General features: G+C 54.5%; 1 protein-coding gene across 1 annotated transcript in view; it reads left to right on the plus strand.

The window, feature by feature from the left end:
* The first annotated feature begins 774 nt into the window (after window positions 1-774).
* Window positions 775-24,470, plus strand: part of SMAD6 (SMAD family member 6) — a 46,243-nt gene continuing 22,547 nt past the window's right edge. Inside the window, exons 1-3 of the mRNA XM_063347062.1 lie at window positions 775-2,298; window positions 4,683-4,739; window positions 6,513-6,590. Of these exons, the coding sequence (XP_063203132.1) occupies window positions 1,488-2,298; window positions 4,683-4,739; window positions 6,513-6,590 (946 nt within the window). The 5' untranslated portion in view covers window positions 775-1,487. The remainder of the gene's footprint in view (window positions 2,299-4,682; window positions 4,740-6,512; window positions 6,591-24,470) is intronic.

Below are 24,470 nucleotides of genomic sequence, written 5' to 3' on the forward strand. Positions count from 1 at the left end.
CCGGCGGCCGCTCCCCGCCGCACCGGGCCCCCGCGGCGGCGGCGGTGGCGGGCGCAGGGACCCGGGGCGGCGCGGGCCGCGGAATGTCTTTCATTCACGGGCACGCCGCGCCGCGCGGGGCGGGGGGGCGGGGGGGCGGGGGGGCGGTGCGGGCGCGGCGTGCGGACCAATGGGAGTCGGCGTGGACCTCGCGTCACGCGGCGGCGGGCCAATGAGAGCACGCCGGGCCTGAACTTTTGCCACGGCGGACAAGTTGATACATCGCGGGGGTGTGTCCCGCCGCGGCGGCTCCGGCGGGGGGGGAGCGGCCTTAACCCCTGCGCCGCCGCCGCCGCGCCGTGACCTACTTTTCCCCCGGGTGGCCGCGGCGGGGTAGCCCCCACCCCCCGCAGCCCCTTCCCGGTGCCCGCGGGGCAGCCCGCCGCTGGAGGCGCGGGGAGTGGCGGGGGTGGTGGCGGGGGGGGTTCTCCCCGCGTTGTGGCGGGTGGTCGGGGCGAGGGGGGGGTGGCGCGTGTCCCTTTAAGAGTTCGGAAACTTGAGCCGGTGTTTGCGCAACGCCCCGGTGCCGCGCGGAGCCGCCAAAGTGTCTAGACTGGCACATGATGGGCGGCAGCCAATCGCGCCGCCGCTCGCGAGGGGCCCTGCGCGCGCGCCCCGGCCACACAAAAGCCAGCGGAGGGCGGGCGGGCGCGAGCGGGCGCGCAGGCGGTGGCGGCCCCGGCAGCCGCGCGCGCGGGGACCCGCCGGCAGCGCGAGCGGCGGCAGCGGCAGCGCGAGCGGCTGCGCCCGGACCGGTGGCGGCCGCGCCTCTGGGATACGTACAACTCACGTGCTGACACCGGCCTTCGCCCTGGGTTCTGCTGCTGGTTTTGGGCTTTTTTTTCGATATTTTGTTTTTATAATTTTTTGATTTTTTTTTTTTTTTTTTAATTTTTGGCCGAAGGGAATCGACACCTCCGGCGCGCGGACCCGGCGCCACTTCCCCGCCGCCGGGGCGCCCACCCCAGCCCCTCACCACCGCCGCCCCGCTGTACGGTGGATCCCTCCGGGCTGCCCCCCGGCCCCGTCCCGCGCCCCCGCCGGCCGCCCCCGCCGCTCCCCGCCTGGCCCCGCGTTGGCAGCCGATGTAGGGCACGGCGCGGCGCGCCCGAGCCCCAGCGCCGCCACGGGAGCGGCCCCGCACCGCCGCGGGCGTCGGCGCAGCCCCCGCGGCGCCGTCTATGCCCGCGCCGCGCTCCCCTCCCCGCCGCCGCCTCCCCCATGGTGCGGCCCCCGCCGCGGGCCGTCGGCGATTCGCTGGGCAGGGCCGCGGGGAAACGGCACCGCCGCGCCCGGGTGCTGCGGGCAGGCTGCGAGGGCGGCGGGTCTGAGATGAGATAAAGCCGGCGGCGGAGCGAGGAGCCCGGCGGAGGAGGAGGGGGCGCCGGGGGGGCGGGGGGTGGCGGCGGCGGAGAGCGACGCGCGACCCCCGGCCGCCGGCGTGTCGTATGTTCAGGTCCAAACGCTCAGGGCTGGTGCGGCGACTTTGGAGGAGCCGCGTCATTCCGGACAGGGACGGCGGAGATGGGAGCGCCAGGAGCGGCCACGACCCGGCAGCCGGCGGTAGCTTCAAGATCGCGGAGAAAAACCCCTCCTCGGCGGAGATCCGCGCGGTAGCGCGCAGCCTGCTGCGGGAGGCGGAGGAGCGGCGCGGCGGGGCGGCGGGCGAGGCGGCGGCGCCCCGCCGGGACCCCATGGCGGAGCGGCGCGGGGCCCGGCTCCGCGCCCCGCCGCGGCGGGAGGGCGCCGAGGGGGCGAGCCCGCGGCGGGCGCAGGAGAGCGACGGCCGGACGGTGACTTGCTGCCTCTTCAAGGAGCGGGAGCCGGGCGGCCCCCAGCCGGCCCCCCCCGCAGCCGCCGCCGCCGACCCCCCCAGCCCCGACGGCGCGACCGACGGCGGCTCCCCGGAGCGGCGGGGCCGGGAGGCGCGGTCGCGGCTGCTGCTGCTGGAGCAGGAGCTGAAGGCCGTCACCTACTCGCTGCTGAAGCGGCTGAAGGAGCGCTCGCTGGACAGCCTGCTGGAGGCGGTGGAGTCCCGCGGGGGCATGCCCAGCGGCTGCGTGCTGGTTGCCCGCACCGAGGTGCGGCTGGGGGGCCAGGCGGCGCCCCCCCACCTGCTGCTGGGCAAACTCTTCCGCTGGCCCGACCTGCAGCACCCCGCCGAGCTGAAGCCCCTCTGCGAGTGCCAGAGCTTCGGCGTCGCCGACGGACCCACCGTCTGCTGCAACCCCTACCACTTCAGCCGCCTCTGTGGGCCAGGTGAGGAGCGGGGGGGGGCTGTGGGGGGGTGTGTCGGGGTCCGTCCCCCACCGACTTGGGGAGGGGGGGACGGCTGTGGGGCTTCGGGCCCTTTCCTCGGCTTATTTGAACCCTCGCGGGCCGCGGGGATGCCCGGCCGGGATGCGCCCGGCCCGGGGTCCCCCGGGTTCCCACATCCCTCCCCTCGCCGCCCCCCAGCCCAGCCCGGTTCCCCGTTAGTGTTTAAAAAGCCCTTTTATTCCGCCGCCCCCCCCCCCGCCCCCCTTCCCGCGGAGGTCCCCCTGCTATTTAGGTGCAGAAGGGGCGATAATATGCAGTTTGCGTACTGCTGGCGCCAGCCTGGCTCGCTGTTTATCGGAGCGGCCGGGGAGCCGGGCAATTACCGCCGCCGGCTTAAAGCCGCAGGGCCCCGCCGGCGGCCCGGGGGGGCGGAGGGAGGGATGCCCGGAGCCGCGGGGGAACGCCGGGCACGCGTGGGACCGGGGGGAGGGCGGGTGGGCTGGAGCTCATGCATTTCTCGGGGGCTTTTTTTTTTTTTTTTTTTTTTTTTTTACCGTGGGCAAAGGGATCCTGGAGGACGCCAGCCTCCTGCTGCCGGTCCCTTTCTTGGCAAGACTTTTGATATTTTTTTTTTTTTTTTTTTTTTTTTTTAAATTTATTTTGCAATCCGGGATCCTGCCTGGCTTTGCATCGCCTGTTTGAAAGAAACTTCGGTGCTGGGCGTCCTTCCCCCTCCCCGCCTCCCCCGCGGGTCGCTAGAGGCTTTTTGCTTCGGTTTGGAGAAGCGGCTTTTTCCCTCGGCCCGCAGTAGATGTGCGCTTGGAGGAATTGGGCAAAGTTTCCAGGTGGCCTTCCTGCAGCCCTGGCTGTTTGCCAGCGGTGCGTGGCTGCTGTGGGCAGTACTGGAGAGCGGAGCTGTTATCGGGTGGCTCCTTATCGTTTCGATAGCGGGTGTCTGTGCCAGGGCTCCACCTGCTGCGCCGGGGCGCTGGGGACGGTGACGGGAGCCCGGCAAAGGCCCTGATGCCCTTTTCCACAAGTGTCTTCCTGCAGAGACCGCCCGGGCTCCTCTTTGTCCCCCACGTCACTGCGGGGTGACAAACGCCTGAGCGGTGTGGGAGCAGCATCTGGCAGCAGGTCTGGTGTTACCATGGGACCAGCCCACTGGGTGCGCGTCGGGCCTTTACATCCATACCGGGACATTGGCACCGTTATTTTTTTGACTTTGAGGCTGCTTCTGTGAGAAGAGCATCCTGCCGCTGGGCACCTTGCTGGGTTAGGGGAGGTGAGGGACCTTTTCTTGGAAGCAGTGCATGACCACAGGCCATCCCGCAGCCATCACAGGGCAGGTGCTGAGGTTGTTCGTGATGAACTAGCCCAAGCTGGGCTGCAGGTGTTGGGGTGAGCACCTTGCTTTTGCGTCCGTGTGGGATCTGAGGAGCGCACCGTTGTTTTCAGTAGTTTGGGGTCAACGTGATGGCATCGACTTCTCAGGGCAGCTTCTCACTGAAGTCGCCGTCTGCTCAATGCCAGTGCCGTGATGGAGCGTGTCTGGCCTCATGTATCTCAAATTTAGCAAGTTGTAATTCTAGAGGAAAATCACTACCATAATTCAGAAGAAAAACCTTTAACCAATGCAAGAAGGTGATGGAGGACCTTCTTCAGCCTTTTCATGGTCTTGACTCTTACAAGCAGAGCCGGAGCTAGTTAGAGGACCTGATTCAGCAAACGCTTCTGAGGACTTGCTTAACTTTAGGCACATGACTGCTGATGTGTTGCTGCATAAAGCCGAGCGTGTGCTCGGGAGCTTTGCTGAATCGAGGTCGGCATGGGATCATGGAGGCCTCTGCTGCTGCTCTGCTTGTGTGCCGAGGGCTTTGTTGGGATGGACCACAGTTACTTTGGTGGCTTGTTGTCTGAGGCCCAGCCCGGCCCCTGGTGTCAGGCTTCACGTGCCAAGAGGGGAGTGTCTCTTCATCGCCCAACACCCTTTTTCAGTCCTTGTCATGTGTTTGCAGAGCCCTTGTTAAGTCCGTGTGTGTGTTTGAGCGGTGGTTGGAGGGTTGTCTCCCAAGGCAGATGACGAAAGCATCGTTCTTTGGGAGCAGCGTGCCATTTCGTGTGCCTCAGGTTGTGGGTGCCCAGGCAGGGATGCGGGGGGCAGGGGTGTAGGGGAGAACTGCAGCATTTTCGGGAGTAAAGCCCACTTTGAAAGGTCAAGGTGGAACCCCCATTCTTCAAAATTCTGGTCTTGAGTTGCTTCCAAGTGGGTTTTCTTCTATTGGGTGTTTGTAATCTTTGAAAGAGTTCCTTCCCTGACAGAAAGCGCGAGGGTTTCGTTGATAAACCCAACATGGCACTAACCTAAAGTTTTGTTTTTCCAGAGTCTCCACCGCCTCCCTACTCTCGGCTGTCTCCTAATGATGAGCAAAAGCCACTGGGTACGTGTTTTCTCTCTTTTTATCTCCCGGCAGCTCTCTTTCGTGGTGCGGCCCTGGTCGTAGTTCTAAGACATCCCTACATGGCGCGTCAGGCAGAAGGCAACAAGTCAGGATTTTATGGCTGCTCATTATTTCTGAGCAAGCATCAGCTGACAGGTTTTAAGAAGGAAATGGATGTCAGTTTATCATACCAAATTACCGTGGAGATGCATGCATATTTTCCAAAATAATACGAAGCGCTATTTTTAATGAAGGCGTAATGAAAGGTTACCAGACGTCATGTTTTGTCTGCGTGTGTAATCTGCGGGATGACGGAGCGGAGGGGGAGTGGGAGCTCCTGGGTGCCATTTCCATAAAGCCCTGGCTGCGCAGCGCCGCGGAGGAACCGGCTGTTGCCCTTCCTCTGCTGATTGAAATGAGATGTAAACTCTTTGAAACTCAGCACTGTATAATTTCTGAACGGCTTTTCACTTCTCCTGGTGAATTGTAAAAGCTTTTTTTGGAAAAGCTAGCGAAAGCGGCTCGGGTAGGCAGGCTGGGCATGAGGCGACGGCTGCTGGAGGACCTGGCACGATGCAGCCTCGGAGCCTGGTCCTGCGTGGGGCGTGTTGGCTTGGAGATGTTTTACATTGGCATCGCTGCCTCCTGCCCGTCCTTTCTCCATGCCCGCTTCTTGCTCAAGTAAACGGGAAGCAAAGATGCGGGAGGGGGGGAGGAATCCCACGTCCCTCTTGAGTTTCTTGCCGGGATCGGTGCAGGTGGGGCTGTTCTCGCCGGGATGTGGAGCGTGGGATTTCTCCCGTTGTCCCCTAGTCGGTGGCTCTGATTCACAGAGGCGGTAATGACCCAGGCGAGCTGCTTCTGCTCCCCTCGGGAGGAGACAGGCGGGGTTTGCCCGGGCCATAGGAGCGGGACAGCCTGTCCCCCGTCGGGCGCGAGCCGTCCGTGCCAAAGGTGAGTCCCTGCCCTGCCTGGGATTCCCGGGAGCTGCCTGACACGGAGCCGCTGCCCGCAGGGACTGGCGCCCTCAACACAGGCCGTGACCAGAGCGTCTGGCAAAGCAAAATGTGCTGGGCATGGCTTTTGGTTTTGTTGTTTTGTTTGGGGGTTTTTTTGTTAGTTATATATGAAAAAAATAGGAGTTGTCCCTCCCCACGCTGCCCCTTCCGAGTTAATTCCCTTTAGAAACTGCTTGTGCTGCAGGGAGAGATGATAGTGAGTGACACGTGACTTTATTAGAACAACAGCCGGGGATTGAAATTTGCTTCACTGGCTTGTTTGATTGGAAAAATAATAGTTAATCTGTGAGCAAACAGTTGAGCACTTAATTAGAGGGGTGTAAGCAAGGGAGAATAACAAAGACTCTTAACTTGTTAAAACAAAGTTTCCTTTGCTTCAGCAAAGAGGAAGGAAGGAAGGAAGCAAGAATAAACAGCTTCAAGAATTTTAATGGTGATAATTAAGTATAGTAACTATGAATTGTTTAGAGGCTTAATGTAACTTTATCCAGTAAGCACCAAGTTCCTACTTGTTTGATCAGCTTAACTGCAGTTATTTTTGTGGTCGAAGCGATTCAGACTTTGCATTTGCATGGTAGAGGTACAAAGTTAATCGCTGCTTTCTGGCCCGGTGGAGAGTTTCTCTCGGGGAGAGGTGGGCTGGTGACGGGAAGCAGAAGAGCCTCGGGTGCTCACGTAGGGCTTGCAAACGCAGGAGGACTAAAAATGCTTCGTTTTTTCTTCTTTTTTTTTTTTCCTGTTTTTTTTTTTATAGATCTATCAGATTCCACGTTGTCTTACACTGAAACAGAGGCTACGAACTCGCCCAACGTCACGCCCGGAGACTTCTCAGGTTGGCAGATGTTTGCGCCGTCCCCCGACGCGGGGTCCGTGGCTGGGGCAGGGCGGCAGGAGGAGACGGGAGCTTGTGGTGCTGCTCCTGCCTTGTGTTCCTGGTGTGAAAAGAAGGGGAAAAAAAAAAAAACCAAACCCAGAGCGGCTGTCCGAGCTGATTGTTCAGAGGCGTCTGGTGGTGATGAGATGCCGTTTGTGGGATAAGCGTGCTGGGACAAGCGGGGATGTTTGGGAGGTGGCCACAGGCCCACACGTGTCCACCACAGAAGCTGTCTGGACCTCGCTGGAGCGCTGGGGTCGTAGGCTGGCGTGGGGCCGGGCTGTGCACCCTCCCCGCTTGCATGGCAGGAGCGGCGAGGCCGTTCCAAACGATGCTGCTTTGTGGTGGTTCTTGCCGAGTCCGTCCAGCCGGCGTTACCTGCTGGGTCCTGGCCCGGCAGCGCAAACCCTGCTTTCATGAGCAGAGCTCTGAGCTACGCTGCCATTGAAGCTCCCGAACAAAGCTCTGCTTAATTAGGTCCTGATTTTCGCCCTGCCCCACCCTTGCAACCTTTCATTCATTTCATGGTGCTCTGTCAGGCCCCGGGGTGGTTTTGCCTGCCGCAGGCAGAGCGTTGGGGCTTTCATTTGATGGCGTTGGGCTCCGGCTGCGGTGATGGTGTCACGTCTTCCCCCTCTGGTGTCTTATGCCGGGGGCTGACTGCGTGGAGGGGAGGAGGGACCCGTCTACAGGACCTGGTTTAATTTCTGTGTAAGAAATGACCTGGCTAATGGTCTGAGAGCTGAGATGAAGACAGACAAGGCTTCATCCCGGTGAAGCCCCGTGTGCCTCCTTCAGAGGTGGGGCTTTGTGGCGGGGGAGGACTTGGCCACCTTGGTGCCAAGTGGCCGGATTGCTGAGCACGTGGAGGGGGTTTACCGCTCTCTCTGGGGGTGCTGTAAGTCCACGGTGGTGAAGGGCACCCGTGGGGTACTGGTCCGTTAGCCGTGATTTTTCTCTTCTTCTCGGTCTGTGGCCGGTTTGGTGAGACCTGGGGCTTCCTTGGGGCGTTTAAGCCGATCCTGACTCCGCAGCACTTCCAAGAGCGTTTGAACAGCACGGCGTCGCGGTGTCACGGCACGGCAGCGCGTTTTCCTCGGGGTTTTTTTTCCCTTCTCCTTCTCCTTTAAGGTTCTCGCTGTGCCGCGGTGCTGCCGCGTGCCGAATCCAGCGTGCCGGCCCCGCGCGGCTTTTGTTGTGCTGCCAAGTGTCCATAGCAGGGGAACAATTGATAGCCAGGAGTTGGATCGTTCAGGGTTATGCTATAATAAATATGTGTTTGCAATTCCTAACAAACATTCCTCGGGCTGGATACATGTCCGTAAAGCTCCCCATGCCCATGGCTTTTATTGTAACTTGATAATTGCCATTAATTATAGCAGCCAAGTTTGAAAACCAGGGTTCCTAAGGATGTAATGGTTTAGCTTCTCTCGCAGCTGAGCCCTTTATGGGACATCTGGTGGATTTTCTGGAATGGAAGAGAGATTTTTAACTTTTACTTGACCAATATAATGATAACATGTGACCGAGACTGTACTGAAATCAGATACCTCCTCTCCCCCTGTGTAGTTTCCAATGGTGTAACTTTTAATAAGAGTCTGGGGCTGCGTGATTTATTTTTCCCCAGTGCTCATGATTGCTGAAAGAGGATAAGAGCTTCACTGAAGTTAACCCATACTTGTCATCACGGGGAAGTAAAAGGAAGAAAACCCACTTAGACTCTAGTCTATTTGCCATATTTCAGTTTGTTTATTCTCCATTTCAACTTAGTTAATAGGTCTGCTTGAAATGTAGGCCTGTGTAAATGATACACAAAGCACGCGGTCCTCCCTGCCTTTTCTTGTGTGTACCGAAGGAGCTCAATGTGCATTTAACTCCCGTTCCAAAAATAAGTACGTTTTGGATCTAGCATCAAGCCACTACTATTTATTGCTTCAGCTTTGATCATCAAAAAGGCTTTTCCTATGAAAACCACAAAATTCAATTTAGGATAACAAAGAGAACCATTCTTTTGCTGTTACTCCTTTATTTGATGAACTTCTAAACAGGAAGTTTTAGCATGAAGTCGAAAGATTATCTCTGTCATATGTATAAATTTAACAAAAAAACCCCAAGCTACAAAACTTAACCCCTCTTTTTGAAGTAGACCTTTTCATGGCTGTAAAACTGCTCTTAAAAAATAGGAAAAAAGTCTTCAATGAACTAGTAGGCTCGCCAGAAAATTCGGAGTAACAGTCTCTTGGCTGGAAGCACAAGTTGTGACTAGTTGAGTGGATGGGATCTTCTGTGTCACAAGCTGGATCAATGGGTGATGCCCCAGAGCCCTCTTCATCTGAGGTTCGTAGCCTCTGGGTCACGAAATGAAGCTGTCGGTCCCCAGGGTCAGTGTCCAGCCACAGCATTTCCCTCAGGTTGGGGATGCTCCTGATCTCAGTGAGGAGCAGTGACTTGGGAAGGTCTGAGCTGGGGGAAAAAGGCACTTGGAGGTGTTTGATCTCAAAAGTTCCCACCTCCTGAGCTCAAGCAGTGTCACATTCAGGCTTACGGCAGTACGAAGAGGGGCTCCGTCTTTTCCTCATTAGGTTTATTTCTGCAGCCATGCACGCCTGGGGAGCGGAGGCGACGAAAACCTGCTGTTTTGGGAGCTGTATTTGGAGCCAAGGTTGTTTCTCTGGCCGGATCGCGTCCATCCCCCGGGTGCTGGCAGAGCCTTGGCCAGCGTCTGCGTCCGTGTGGCTCCCGCGGCCGGAGCTGGGGAAATACCAGGGAAAGGGCAAAATCCAGCAAGGCAGAAACAAAAGCTCAGCCCCGTGACTCATAATTGGTGGAACGTTTGTAGTAAGGTTTGGTTTTTTTTTTTTCCCCCCCCTCGGACTTGGCTCCTCTACCACATGCCAAGAAGCTGCTGTACCCGTTAGACTTGCCAGGCGTGTAGAGGGCTGCGCCGCCGCCGCGGGAACTGGTTCGGTACGGTGGGGACATGCTGGAGCAGATGGTGTGGGTCACGGGATTTGGGATTCCCTGCCTTCCTCTGAATCCCACAGGGCTATCCCTCACCTTCCCTGGGGAGGACCCTCTCTTAAAGGCCGCGAAATAGCCCCGCTCCTCAGCGCTGCCCTGGCACAGCATGCTGCGCCAGGCTGTCTTTCTGGCTAAAGAAGCTCCCGCGAGTAGTGACCAGAGTTCTTGTTAGTGGCGGCATTAAATTCTAGAGGTCCTAAGGACCACGCAGGAGGAGAAGGGTCGAGCACAGGTAGGAGGACAAAAGGTGGTGTAGCCGCTTGGGAGCCTCCCATAGGTCTCCACGCCGACTTGACCATTGCTCGTGGCCGCTGCGGGTCTGGAGCAGCTTGTCCATCCTCCAGAGAGTGCAGAAATGTTGGGCCATGGGTTTTCTTTGGAGCAATGATAACGAAGGATGAGTCGTTAGCTGTAGAAGCAGGCAGGTGGTGATGGGTGCAGCTCACTGCTGCCCTGCAGCAAAGTCCCCAGCCACCACGTAGCGGTCCCGCGCCGGCTGGGTGTCTCCATTGAAGATGGTTAACAAAGACTCTGCCTGCAACAGTCAGCGCCAAGCCCTTATGATAGCTATTTTTCCTCAAAATGAGCCACTCATCACTAGAGCCTGTCTCATGTGTCCCTACACGCCTGCTCGTTACTCCTCGCTTAATCAGGAGCCATACCAGCGTTTGTGCGGAAAGTTTTATTGTTCATATGGAAATGCCTTTGTGAACCGATGTTGCCCGCGAGGCTCGGCCCTGCGTGCGGCAGGGTTTTCCGGAGGGAAAGGGCTCCCTGCCGAGGGTGGGTGCCCCTGTCCAAGCTGCCTTCCTGTAGTCCCGCGGGTGGAGGACCGCATCCTGCACCCGGTCCTCCTGCCACCGACCGGCTGGTGCCCGGGGTTAGGGGATGCTCGGCGCCGTGCTGAGAAACTCAGATGGAAGAAATGCGGGAGGCTTTGGTGGAGCAGAGAGGACAAGGGAAGTGCTAACAGGGGAGAGGCAAGAGCTGAGAAGCCGCGAGTTGGGGGCAGCAGAGGCTGGTGAGGGGAGGCTGCACCAGGAGCCAAGGGGCTTTGCAGGATGCCAGGGAAGATGCAGCTTTGGACTTCCCAAAAAATACTATTTATTTGTTTAGACTTTTAAATCAAATCGCTTCCCGTGTGCTAAAACTCTTCGAGAGTTTCAGCTCTGTTGAACCCATTTGTGCATCCGAAAGAAGAAGCTGTGAGTGGGTGGTTTGTTGGAGGAGTGGTTTATCCCTCTCTGCGCCCCAGGGCAGTGGGGAGCCGTACCCGAAAGTGGAAGGACGTGGGTGGGTCTGCTCCGAGCGGCTCTGCCAAAGCCTGGGAGGTGACGGGCTCCGTGTAGAGATGAGCTCTGCTCAGCGACCTGTTCTGCGTTATCCCCTCCGAAGCTGGTGGAGGATAATTGTGAATTAACAGAGAGAGGAGAAACAAAGAGAGGCTGAATGGACTGGAGCTCGTTTAAACTCTTTAAGGTTTTTTGTTTTTGTTTTTTTTTCCAAGGCCTGGGAAGGTGGGGAAGTTGCCTGTGGGGCTGGGGGTGTTGGATGTGGGGAGCAGGGTCCCCATACCCCTGAAAGGGAGGAAGAAGGCGGGAGTGTGTCCGTCCATCCCGGCTGATGACTCAGCCCACAGCTCCAAAGCAAGAGCCGGAGGGTTTTTTTTCTGCTTCCAGCAATATTTAGGATGAACTTAAGGAAGCATATTTTAAAACCCACTGAATGGAGAAAGTGAACGTCTCTCTTCCTCTCCCCCCAGAAATAACAGACTGCAAGGATTTATGCTAACAAGGAAATTTATGAAGATCCTGTGTGTTAGGAGTAGGAAAAAAAAAAAAAAGAGCCTATAAATATGTAAGGCGGATATGTGTGGAAACTGGGCAAACATTGCCCTTTCCAGATTGGAGGAGAGATTGTGAAATTACCTGTTAATAGGAGAAAAAAAATAAAAAAAAGACACTTTTCTCATTAATAGGGCAGCAATTCCTTCTGGGGGTGAAATGTTGGTTTTGCAGCTTTTTGATGGTTGCCTCCGGCTTCGGTGTGTCTCGGTGGCGGGCGCCCATGGCAGCCCCGGGCACAGGTGACAGCTCAGGGGCTGCAGGACGGGTCGGACCCAGCTGCACCCCGGAGCCTTTTCATCCTTTCTTCCCCTTGTCCTATTGCAGAAACATAAATGCACTTAAAAAAAAAAAATAAAGCAAAGCAGAGCATATCTGTGCATCCAGTTTAATCACAGACAGATGTTTATTTGGGCCAGTAATGGTTTTGGTTTCCTTTTTCTTTCATATTTAACTTCAAGTTCGCTGGCGTGTCTTACCCTGCGCAGTCTATAACAATCAGGGTTTGGCTAAAAACTTTTCTTGTCGGAGGAGTGAGCCTGTTGCCAAGAGCTACTTCTTTGATGCAAAAAAATACATCCTGGAGGTGCTTTGTCAGATGTTTTTATATTAAACATTTTTCCTCCATAGTTTGAGTTTGCCAACGGGAAATAAAGTGCATCTATTTTCCGATGCGCTTCGGAGAGGAATTCTTTGCTCGGTGTGAAGGTCTTCCCCGTGTGACCGTGGATGGCCGTGGATGTTGGAATCCCCAGTGGAGAGCGGGACCGTGCTCCGGCATCCTTCCGGATGGCTGGGAGAACTTCAGAACAATAACCTGCCTCTGCTTTGGGTTTGCTCATGTGCAGCTTCTGGCCCTGCCTGGGGTTGACATCAAAGGCAGCTTTGCAAACTGCAGGGTGAGTCACGGAATTAAGCCCTGAAAGGGAAGGTGGAGAAACGCTCGGAGACGGCATCCCTGGGCTTTCAGCGCATGTCCCTTTCAGAGAGAGGCAGGTGTGCTATTTTATTCTACAACAAACATCTTTTTTGGGTTGATGATAAATCCACCGGAGCCTGGAGGTTTACAGAAGACCTGCAGTTTGTGGGTTGTTTTGTTTTTTGGGGTTTTTTTGCATTACATCTGTGCCTCTCACAGTTGGTGCCTCAGGTGGCAGCTCCTGGAGTTCAAACACTTTTTTTTTTTTTTTTTTTTTTTTTCCTTCGGGGCAGAAGGGGAAGGGAAGCGATCGTTGACCCTGCAGCTGTCGGGCTCCTTGCGGTGTCCAAAGCCCGTTGATGGCAGTGCATCATCCATGAGCGACGTAACCCAGCGGAGAGTACTCCTCTTGGGTCGTTAACGTGCAGCTGAAGGTGTTGCCCAGAGCACTGAGACTGAGCAAACGCACCCTTATTTACCAATTGAAGAGAAGGTGCCTTAGATCAAGGCTGGGGAAGACGTTCCTGCACGTGGTTGTTTCTCCATGAAAACCCAGTGGGGCAACTCACGTTAGGCCACCAAACCAAACACTAGTGTTGAGGTCCACAGAAGCTTGCTCTTGTAGAGCTTGTGGATGATGACGCTTCGTGTTGCCACCTGTACCCAGCGTCCCATCTGGAGAAGCAGGAGAGGTGTCAGTGACCCCATCCGTGCAGAGTACAGGCCTCCGGAAGGAGGATGAAATTTCGGTGGTGGCCGTGCAGCTGTAGAAGGGTTTCTAAAGCAAGCAACACCTGTTCATAAAAATATCCTACAGGTTATGAGCTTGCAATACAAGCCTTTTGGTCTCGAAATTAATTCGGAGCTGAGCCAGGTTAGTAACGTGTGGAGGGGAAGTTAATTTTGTGAAGGGTGAGGGACCACTGGGGACGTTCGCTGGAGATGGGAAAAGAGATGGTTTGTGCTGAAGGTCTCCCAAGGAGGGAAATAAAGATTGTTCTGGGGCTTTGCATCTCGCGCAGCAAGAGAGCATCACCAACAACCTACAAAAGCACTGTCTTCCAGGAGGGAAGGTATTCTTCTGGGCTGGGAGATGGAGAAATGTCTCTTCGTTATTAGCCATACAAATGCTTTGCAAGAGCAAGGCCGTTCTCCAGCGCATTGCCAAGGGGCGAGGACACGGCATCCTACATTCAGCTGGGGCTACTGCATCCCAGGGACCTGCCTGCCCCGAGGAGCATCTTCAGTTGAGACAGCCCCGGTGATGGTCTTCACCTGAACTGATGGAACAGTGGTGGACTTCCCTTCTTCCCCTGTGTTCTTCCCTGCAAGGAGCCAGGGAGTCGGTGATTTTTCCCAGCGTAGATGGGGCAGCTGTTGCAGAGCTGTGAATCGAGCCAAAATCTCCCCCGCTGCCATCCATTGCTTGCATCGCTTCACGTGCAAGACCATCTTTCCTCTTTGATTATTGTAATGGCTGCTCTAACCCTCCAGCACAGACAACACTTCGGAAAAATGTGGACAATCAATCAGAGCTAGTCCAGAAGAAGAAGGAGGGGGGAGAAAAGCAAAACTAGCTGCCAGAGCCTTAGGATCGTTTGTGTGGAGTCACACGCGCTGCCTGGCCCACAAGGGGTGGAAGAAGGTTGGTCTTATTGATACCTGGCCCCGTGCCTAATGCAGGGATTAAAGCTGCTTTGCAGATGATACCTCGGTGTGTGTGCGTGCAGCTCCCCGGCTCTGGAGGAGGATTTTCTGTGGTGGAGCCGGGCAGGATGATGCCCTGCCATGACCGTGCCACCGGCGATATTTGGGGAGACCATTTCGTTGTAGGCAGTGCGCTGAATTTCTCGGTACGTTTCTGCAGAGAAGGAGAGAGAGTTGCTCTTTCTCTCCCTCCCTTTACCTGGAACTGGGATGGCTTTTCGCAGTTAGCCGGGATGTTTTCAGCCTAGAAGTTCTTGGAGTAAGTACAACACCCAGATAAAATATGTTTTTTGTCTGTGGTTCATTGAGTAGTTATGATGTTTGGCCTTGAATCACAGAATAATCACATCCCTCACTTCTCCAAGCACCTAAGCATCACACTTAAAAAAAGAAACATCAGGAAGTAAGCAAGTTACTTAAAAGTAAATTAGTTTAATCTTTGTAGCCAAAACATTACATTCTTGCACCCTATTAGGAGTTGGATATGGCTTTCTAGGTAGTAAAAGTTCTTTTGATGTAACTCTGGTTGTGTCTTTTGAACGCTGCGTATCTGATGGTACATCTTTGTTTGAACTTTGCGTTTTCTCTCTGCCTGTGTTTTGCTTTTTAAATGGATTTGCTGAATACTGGACATAGTGTATTTATGACCTTTGAAAATGGTGAATGTTTTGAAGGAGGAATTTTGGCTTCTTACAGGGACCTGTAGAGAGAGGCTTGTATTCACAGTTACAGTAATAGATTTTTATTTTTTTTTGTGGCACTTTGATGAGTGAGAGGTGTTTATAGACTTGATTCATAACTGACTTACTAAGGTTTTCCACGGAAATAACTTATTAAATCTGTGGCGCTCAGCGAAACGATTGAAGTCTGTAGATTTGCTATTCATCAAAGGCACCTCCTTTCCTGGACTCCAGTACCTAACTCAGCATTTTACCTCTGGAGGATGCTCAGACCTGAAAGGGGTGGGCAGTGTGGGAGCTGGAGATGTGTTTTACTGAGAAAGAAAAAAAGAAAAAATACCCCAAGACAAACTGGAAAGGAGGAGGTGGGGGGAGGAAAAACCTTCAGGAAAAACATCCCCCGTCGTTCGGAGCTGCTGATGGTTAAACCTGGTTTTCTGGAACACTGCTTATTTGTGTGGATTTTACTTTGCTGCTCGACAGCCGAAAAGTACATCCCTTTACTGCTGCTGGCCGGGCTGCTGCAGGCTTTGAAGTGCCTCGAGCCCCTGGAACCGCAGGTTCAATTTACTGGCAGAGGAGACTCGGCTCTTTGTCCTTCCAAAGTGCTTGGGATCGGGGGGATTAGGCACGCTGCTGCTGTGATTCCCAGCCCCGCCGAGCGCTGCCGCGTGTCCTGCCGTGCCGTGGGCTCCGGGAGGGAGGAGAGGATTGTGCTGCCTCCCCATCCTGCACGGGAATCGAGGAGTTCAGGGGCGGAAAGCAAAGCCAGCGCAGCGGGCAGCGAGGATGAGGAGGGACGTCAGCTCGTCGAGGTCCCACCTTGCTCACAGGGTATCGGATTTGGGTGGCGCTTGTCCCGGCAGCGGGCTGTACTTGCTCTCCCTCCTGTTTGAGGCCTTTCCCTTGGTTTGTTCCCCCTGAAACTGGGTGGTTTGCCTGGAAAAAAGCATTGCTACGGGGTCTGAGCGCTCGGAGAGGGGATGTTGATGAGAAGTTGTGCAATGCCCCGCCAGCACTGGGGTCTGGGCTTTGGATGCTGAGAACTGTTGAATTCCTATTTGTTTTGTGGGTTGGGGTTTTTTTTTGTGGTTTTTTTTTGTTTTGTTTTGTTTTTTTTTCGTAAGAACAAAAACATTTCACATGGAAATGCCTGTCTTGGCTGACCTCTTCCAGAGCTGCTAAACGCTGACTTCTAACGGCCTTTGCAGCTCCTGGGGCTGGAGCAGGGATTAAATGGTCTCCAGCGTTGAAGCACTGGAGCATGTTGCTGCCCTGCTGCCCCCTTCCCGGAGGTGCTTTTCCTTTGGTGAGAAGCTGAGCATCCCCTTTGGTTCATCACCTCTGGCTTTGGTTATGGGAAAATACCAGCAGCATCAGAGGATATAAATGCAATTAAAAACAAAGTCTGGTTCCTGCCCAAGCATCTCCTTAATCGGCCTTTTTTCAGCCGTTTCAAGGCAAGCAGCTCGTACCGGTGGTGGCTGTTTGCTTCCCCGGTGGCACCCTGTGGTTGTTTCGGTGCCCCCATTGCCAGGGCACGGGGGTTCAGCCCGTGTTGGGGTTCAGGGTTGTGTCTTGTTTTGGGTGGCAGCACCGGGATGCTGAGCTGCATCCGTCTGGCGGCATCATCCAGCATGGTGCCCATGGCATGTGGTGCCGCCTTCCAACACTGCCTCGCAGGGGTGAAGGTGCCATGCTCTAGTGCCCCCGCGTCGGGATCGTAGAACGTGTTGGGTTGGAAAAGGGACCTTTAAAGGTCATCTAGTCCAACCCCCCCAGCAGGGAGCAGGGACATCTTCAACTAGAGCAGGTTGTTCAGAGCCTCATCCAGCCTGGCCTTGAATGTCTCCAGGGATGGGGCCTCCACCACCTGCCTGGGCAACCTGGGCCAGTGTCTCACCACCCTCAGTGTAAAGAACTTCCTCCTAATGGCTAATCTGAACCTGCCCTGCTCTAGTTTAAACCATTGCCCCTCGTCCGATCGCTACGTGCCCTTGCAAACAGCCCCTCCCCAGCTTTCTTGTCGGCCCCACGGGGATGCAGACCTGCATTCCCTCACACAACAAAACCGGTTCCCACCCTCTCCATGGGGATGCAAACTTTGGCTGAGAACAGAGGGGCTGAGATGCTTCTCTGTGCACTGGGCATTGCAGGTTATGACAGCCCCGGTACGAAACCTGCCAAAAAGTCAAATTCACAACAGTGCAAGAGAGAGGGGTCAACAGAGGATTTGTATTTTCCTTCGCAGCAGCTGTCTGTTCCTGGGGGAGCAGGGGGCCTTTCCTGGTGGTGCCGGGGCCCCTTGCAGTGGAGCCTGCGTGGTCCTGCCCTGCAGCATCCCACAGCCCTCCCCATATTGCTCCAAGGCTGGTTCCCAGAGCAAACCTTGGACCAAAGCCCTCCTTCCCTCCCGGAATGGCAATTCATGCAAGTGGCCTCGTGTCACATTTGCTCTCCCAGCTGGACACCGATGCTCAGCTGGACCCGTTGCAGTTTGGCCACGTCCCCGCCTGGGCTTTGAAGAGCTGTGCTGGTTGCTGCCCTCCCCTTCCTCTGCCTGCACTCGGATTTTATGGGTTTGGAGATGTTCCTCCTCCTCAGCGCTCTTTAGCGGCTGAGGAGGATCAGGCTGTCCTTTCCTCGTGTTGGCTGGGTTTTAGAGGCTGGAGGAGGAGTTGGAGGCTTCATCCTGCTGCAGGAGCATCTCTTGGTGCAAGGAGGACCAGGTCAGGGATACCTGAGCAGGATTTCTCACAGCGGCACTGCGGAAGGGTTTGAGACACAACTGTGTCGGTTTTATCTATATATTCCATTAGCAGGAGTGAAACGTGCCAGCAGAAAGGCTATTTTTCAGCTCTTGCCATTTATTACGGTCTCATTTGCTAAGATTTTTCCTTTCGAGGAACCAAAGAATGTTAAAGACTTTTAAAAAAAAATGCCAGCTGCTTTACGCTTTCACACGTAGTGATGCAAACTGCCGTTGTCTATTTAATAAAGAAAACAAATGCATTGACTGAAGGGTTTGGAAAAAAAAAGCCCCGTAGATACCTACACAGAAGTGTAGCACTTGGGTGTCTGGTTGGTGGGCGATGGTAGTGCTGCGTTGTCTTTAGATTTATTCCACGTGTTTCCGGGGGATCCCAGAGCTGTTCAGAGCATATCGCTTTTCTTTCCTTTATTTCCTTTTTTTTTTCTTTTTTTCCTTCTTCTGGTTGTTATAAAGCATGCCTATTCTAGGGGCAGGCGCCTGGCGCGGCACTCAGACAACGCTACGTTTGTGAGATCCTGCGCCGGCAAAATGCAAGTTTGTCCACTTGGAAGAATGAGGCAGTTGGTTCGTCTTCCCCCCTGGAAAGGCTGTGGGGTGTCAGAGCATCCCTGCCTGCCCTGTCCCGCACCGGTAGCAGGGATACACGCAGTCACTGCGTCCTGAACTTTTAAGTGCTGAACTTATAAAAATCCCAGTGGCTTTTATATTTGTTGCTCTTAGAGCCCTACAGTGAGCTGTACACGAAAATGAGATATATGGTGGGTTTTTTTTCCCAATCTTCTTCTTTAGATTAAGAGAAGCCACGGCATAACCTGACTTTTTGCAAAAAGGGAAGCATGAAATTACCCTGAGTAGCCCCTCACCCTTGTGCCCAGTGCTGCCGGTTTCTTTAGGGTCCAGCACTTGAAAAATGGAAAACAAATATGTAGGGAAAGGTCTTTATACTAATTAAGTCCAAGCAATAAGCAAAGCATGTGGGAAGTGCCGTGCTAAAGCGTTAAAGACATCTTGAAATATCACGGAGATGTAAGTGATGCCGGGGGAGGCGATGCTGTGGGGACTGGTTCCCGTAGCATCCTCCTCCTCGGCTTGACTTGGCTGATGGTGCTCCCGGCTCCTCTCCAGGAGCCCGTCTCGGTGCTGAGCGGGTTTGTGTTGCGTTCTACGGTCTGTTCTGGGTTTTTTGATGGAGTAAAACTGTTGTGGCCCTTACGGTGTTCGCAGGGAGTGTCGCTTTGGCTGTCTTTGCCCATCCAAAAAGAGGAGCTCTCGTCTATGCAGGCGACGAGCAAAGATCAGCGGGCGAAGCTGTGCCGAGTCCCGCTGCTAATAGTTGCTGGTAATTATAAAAAGCTCAGGCTCCAAGATTAGATCTGGTTGGGTTTGTCTAGTGCAACAGCTTGGTGCATCCAGCTGTGGAGAGAGAGAGCAGATGTGGAAGCGGGGAGTTTAATGTCTCGGACCCAAACTGTCCCTATAAAATGTGTGTCTCCAGCTGCCATTGAAGTCTCAAGCTATTTCTGCCACGGGGCTGACAGTGCTAAAACCGAATGAATCCATGAGGTTTTGATTTTGGCCTGTTCAAAACCAGAGGACTCTTTCTAACGAGACTTTATGAAACTCTGAAAACAAGACGCCGTAGTTTTGAGGGGAACATGTTTGCCTGTGCCGGGGTGCAGAAGCGTGGTGGGAAGGCCAGGACTTGTTTTTACCCCAGTGTCTCAGGAATTGCTTTCTGAGATGTGCAGAAAAACCCCAACCGAACAAAAAAACCCAACAAAACTTTATGAATCAACCGGGAAGCCAGTAAAAATTAGTAGTAACAAGCTCATTTCAATAGAAATGGGTTCGCTGCTCTGCCGGCTGCCAACCATTTATGAGACTGGCTCGGTGCCGGCGAGCAGGGTCCAGCACGCTGCATCCTTCCACCCTCCTGCTGCTGGAAATAATTTGTTACTTAAAAAAAATAAATAACACTATTGTGGAGCTTATTTTATGGTTGGGGCCTGAGTTGGGCAAGGGTGACGGCTCTAGCTAGCTCCAGAGTTTGCAAAACCTGGTCGGGGGCTTTCTGCTCTATCTGGTGTGGGCTTCTGTTGGGTTTCCGTGGTGCAGGTGAGGACGCTGGTGGATGAGTGTTGCATTCGCGGCACATTCAATCTGCTCCCCAGATCCCAGTGCAAGGGGAAGAGAGCTGGGTTGGGGTGGCCATGCTGGTGTAGGGGTGTTGCAGGGAGCGTTGGGTGCCGTTGGGTGCCACGTGTTGAGTAGCTCAGCGGCACCTGGCAAAAGCCTTACCTGGGGCTTCGATATTGGTACTGCAGATGTGTCTGCTCGTGTCATGTTTTTTGACCTTTTTGTTCGTTTTTCCTCCGGGGAGTCTAGGGAAACGCCACGTGCAAGGCAGTGAATGGGTCGGTCTGTCCAAGTTATAGCTATAACTAACTCGTTGACCTGCTGCAGCCTGTAACGGTCCATGGCAATTGATTAACATGGTATGAATGAGCCCATCAGATCCCTGTGGTGGGACGGCCATTGTGCATCAGTGTCTGCCAGCGTGGAGCTGTGGCCTCTGGGGAGGTGGCATTTCCTCCAAGTCAACATGAAGGGGTTCAAGCAGCCCCTGGGGACAGCAAGCCACAGGGCTGCCCTGGTTCTGGGTCCCCATTGCAGGAGGGGACCAGCCCGGCTTTTACTCCATCACTTGGTCCCCATGCTCCTGGTTCAGCCAAAGCCGTCAGTGTTCTGTGGTGTGAGCTCTTGTCCTTGTGGGATGGGACGACAAGGGGCGGGTAAGAGGAGACTCTCGGGCTATTTTGTGTCCTTCGATGAGCTGGCGATATGCCGTGTGCTTCGCTTCTGAGCCTTTGTCTACGATGGGGACATCCCCACCCCATCAAAACCCAAAGATGTTTCCCAGTGAGCCAGGTGATGGCTTGTTTGGAGGACCAGCCCCCCCAGAACAAGCCCTTTTCTGATTTGGCACGTCTTTAAATATTAAATAGAGCAGGAGGTTGGCTTTTTCCATTTGCAGTGGGTTTATTTTGATGCTTGCGCAGAGGGGAGGTCTGAGCTGGAAGCTCAGACGTCGGCAAAGCCTGTGTCCACCCTGGGAGGCACGCAGGCGTCCGTCCGAAGCAGTGCCGCGTGTCGGGGATGCCCGTTGGTCTGCAGGCAGCCGTGTCCTGCGATGGCCATCCCGTCCCATCGGGGTGAGCGCGGAGGGGGACAGCCGTTGGTACGTTGCATCTGTCTTCTCTTAGCACAGCTGGTTTATACCCAGCCTGGAAAGATTGACGGCCATCTCCTGGAAAAAGAGAGCAAGCCAGTTTCTGGGATGCCACGGGATGCTCTGCTAGAGCCTCTCGCATGTGACTGTGGAAACTTCCACCCCAGAGGAGGGCAAGGAAATTCCTTTGCGAGTACAAAGTAAGGTAAAGATCCTATGTACGTGGCGAGTTGCTCTTCCCCCCATTGTTGAGCTATTTTAATGAAAGGGAAATGTCAGCACAAGTAGTTTAAAAAAAAAAAAAAGTCATTGTACATCACTAGTTTTAGAATAGGAGCGCTCTGGACAGCTTCTTTGCTGCTGAAACAAGAAAATTAGAGTAGTTTTTTATTTTCAGGTAATTATGGCCACATATTTTGAAATATCACTGGTCTTTTCCATGTTGAATCATCAATATGGACCTTTAGTGCTGGATTGAATTCAGCTGTGCTTGAAAGGGTCCATCACTTGAGACTTCTAGCATTAAAGATCTTTGCAAATTAGTTTTTCTCTTGCCATGCTGAATTTGTTTGTGTAGAAAACCTCAGTGGATTTGGTATGTGCCTGTCTTTGAACGGCTTTGCTTCAAAGGCTCCTTGCACTTGGTGTTTTATATACTGAGCCCTGCTCTCTGTGAAGCTCCTCTGCTTCGTGGGGAAGAGTCAGCTCATGACTTGGTTAAAACCTGCATGAAGGACAAGCTGAGTGTAGCTTTTCAAAGCCATCAAGGAAACTGGATGCCCGGGGCTTGTTCCTGATAGGAAACTAGCGCCGGAGCTCCGTCAGGGACTTGGGTGTGCGGGTGTACGATGTCCTGTAACGCACATGTGAGGATGTACTTCAGCCTTCCCACGCGCTGCCCGCGTGGAGGCGGGCAGGTGGGTGTATAGATGTAGATGCGGCGGGGGGATATAGCTGGCTTTTTAATTATCCTAAATAAGGCTTGCATGCAGAACTGGGGCAGGTTGGCCACTGGGCCAGCGAGGTGTTTGGGGCTGGGAAGATGAGCCCCTCGCCTATGAGGACAGGCTGGGAGAGTTGGGGTGTTCAGCCTGGAGAAGAGAAGGCTCCAGGGAGACCCTACAGCAGCTCCCCAGTATCTGAAGGGGGTCTACAAGAAAGCTGGAGAGAGACTTTTTACAAGGGACTGTAGTGATAAGAGGAGGGGAAGCGGCTTCAAACTGGAAGAGGGTAGATTTAGATTAGATATTAAGGAAAAAAAAATTCACTGTGAGGGCGGTGAGCGCCTGGCCCAGGTTGCCCAGAGAAGCTGTGGCTGCCCCATCCCTGGAGGGGTTCAAGGCCAGGTTGGACAGGGCTTGGAGCAGCCTGGGCTGGTGGGAAGTGTCCCTGCCCAGGGCAGGGGGGTGGAACTGGATGATCTTTAAGGTCCCTTCCAACCCAAACCATTCTATGATTTTGGTGCCAGGCAGTTTGGAGGGGTCACTGGTAGCTTGCTTTGCTGTGGTGTTTGCCATTGCTGCCGGGCTCACCTGCTCCCAGGGCTCCGGGTGGTTGCAGTCACCTTGGATTTGGACTCTGTGACTGATACGGTCCTGAACGTGGTTCCCTCCCTGCCCCTTCTGCTTGCACTGGCAGCGGACAAAAGGAGCCCGCGGGTGACCTGCGTGGCGTTTGGAGATGGAGGGGTAGTTGGTCCCAGAAAATTCAACTGAGATCTTTGCAGTCAGAAGCCAGCCGCAAGAGATGCGGTCGGACCACAGCTATTGAAAAAAAGGTAAACAGGAAAAATAATGGTGCAGAGTTTCCTGATTCTTGGCTCAAAATCTATTTTTTGCAAAAGTAATTTAATCTCAAAAGCAAAAAAATGTGAAGAACCTATCTAATGTTGCGACGCTTTACGTGTTTGGATCAGATCTGTCACCAAACAGGTTTTGCTCACGCTGGGCAGGAAGCCCTTTCCTGACCAGCCTGACGGACGCATGTGCATCCCAGTGTGCTGCAAATTTCAATTGTTCGTTCAAATAAGTAAGTATCAGGAAAAAAGAAAAATGGTGCTAATGGAAGGGCTGTCACCTCCCAAAGTCTTGGGCTGCTGGAGAGAGTTGCTTTCAGAGCCCAACACAAAACCAGTGAAGGTTTAAGTGAGCGCAGAGCGCGTTGTCCACGTTAAATGCAGAGGCTTTGTTCCGGGTGATGCTTTTGGGCTGCCTTATCTCACGAGTGGGAAAGGGCTGCCCTGGCTGGCTGTACGCGATACGATCACTTGGGGTTTATATGAGGACAGACTAACCAACACCAGAACATTCCTGAGAGCCGGAAGATAATCCCCGATCAGCCGTGGCTCGAATCGCTGCCGCTCCACCCCTGCCTTGCGGAAAATGTTCGTTTCTCTCCGCTTCCCCCCCACCTTTTCTCCCTCTCATTGAGGTTTGTACACAATATTATTTTAATCCTGATACTCTCGCCCCTCCTTTTCCCTCTCCCCTTCCCTGCAGGCTCTCTTCCCCGACGCGGGCTGCCGGAGGTGTGCAAGGAGGAGCAGCTGGCTGGCAAAGCCAGTTTCCCCTCGGAGGCAGGAGAAAGCTGCGCGCAGGGGCCGGGTGAGGGCGAAGCACCCGAGGGGGCGCGCTCGGCCCCCGGCTCTCCCGCAGCCTCCAAAATGCTGGTTCTCCTGGCTCTGTCCTCTTGGAGAAACACACAGTGTTTTTACGCCTGGGGTTTCGGGCTGGCTTCGGAGGTGTCCCATGTCGGAGCATCGCGCGGGTGCCCGTGCGGGTGGTGTGGAGGAAGGATCGGGATGTGGGATGTGCTGCATGGTTTTCCAGCTCACTGCCACGGCTCGGCCGCCTCCAGCCATCGCAGCGCAAGCTTGCTTTGATTAGAGGTTCGTTAAGGCGTGGTGCTTATTTGTTTCTCAAACTCTTCTGCGGGTCAGGCTGGCTTGGTGCAGGTCCCTGGGTTTGAGTGCTTGTGGCGTGGTGAGCATGGGAAGCCTCCGCTGGGATTTTGAGCCGTGTTTTCCACCCTGTTCAAACACCCAAGAAGGTCTTGGGCATTCAGAGGATGCTTCCAAGGCAGGCAGGCAAGGATTTAACCACAAATGAAATTGATTAAAGCATAAACAACTCACATCTATCTGCTTCGTTACGTACCAAAAGGCTAAGTACCGTGTCCATCCTTCAGTGCCCCAGAACGGTGTGGGCAGCACAAAGTGGAAAACTGGGGGTTGTAGCTAAAACATCCATCAGGATTAATGGCTTGGCTTGGGCTCCTCACCTAGGCAGGGCTCTGCCAGCTCCGGTCAAGCCCTTTGGATGGCAAAAGGAGCGGCAAACAGAAGCCGGCTTTTCCCTGCAGAATCGAGCATCCAGATGCCGGCGCGGCGCCGTGTCCTGCCAAACGGGGTGCTTGGGTACCAACCGCCCCCCCTGCCCCGAGCCGCCGGGGTGAACAGGATCGGCCCCGGCTGGAGGAGGGGTCAGGCAGCGCTTGGTGAGAAAACAAATGGCTGCGGTTGGGTCTGATGAAAAAACCGAAATGCAGTAGAGGAGGGTGAGTGCCGTTACCTGTGGTGGTTTATTTATTGCCTTACCAGAGGAAAAGAGACTTTTTTCAGCTCCTGGGTGAGTGTGTTGACCTGAAGGAAAAAGCACAGGCTTATC

Source organism: Chroicocephalus ridibundus, chromosome 9, assembly GCF_963924245.1.
Source record: "Chroicocephalus ridibundus chromosome 9, bChrRid1.1, whole genome shotgun sequence".
Classification (NCBI taxonomy): domain Eukaryota; kingdom Metazoa; phylum Chordata; class Aves; order Charadriiformes; family Laridae; genus Chroicocephalus; species Chroicocephalus ridibundus.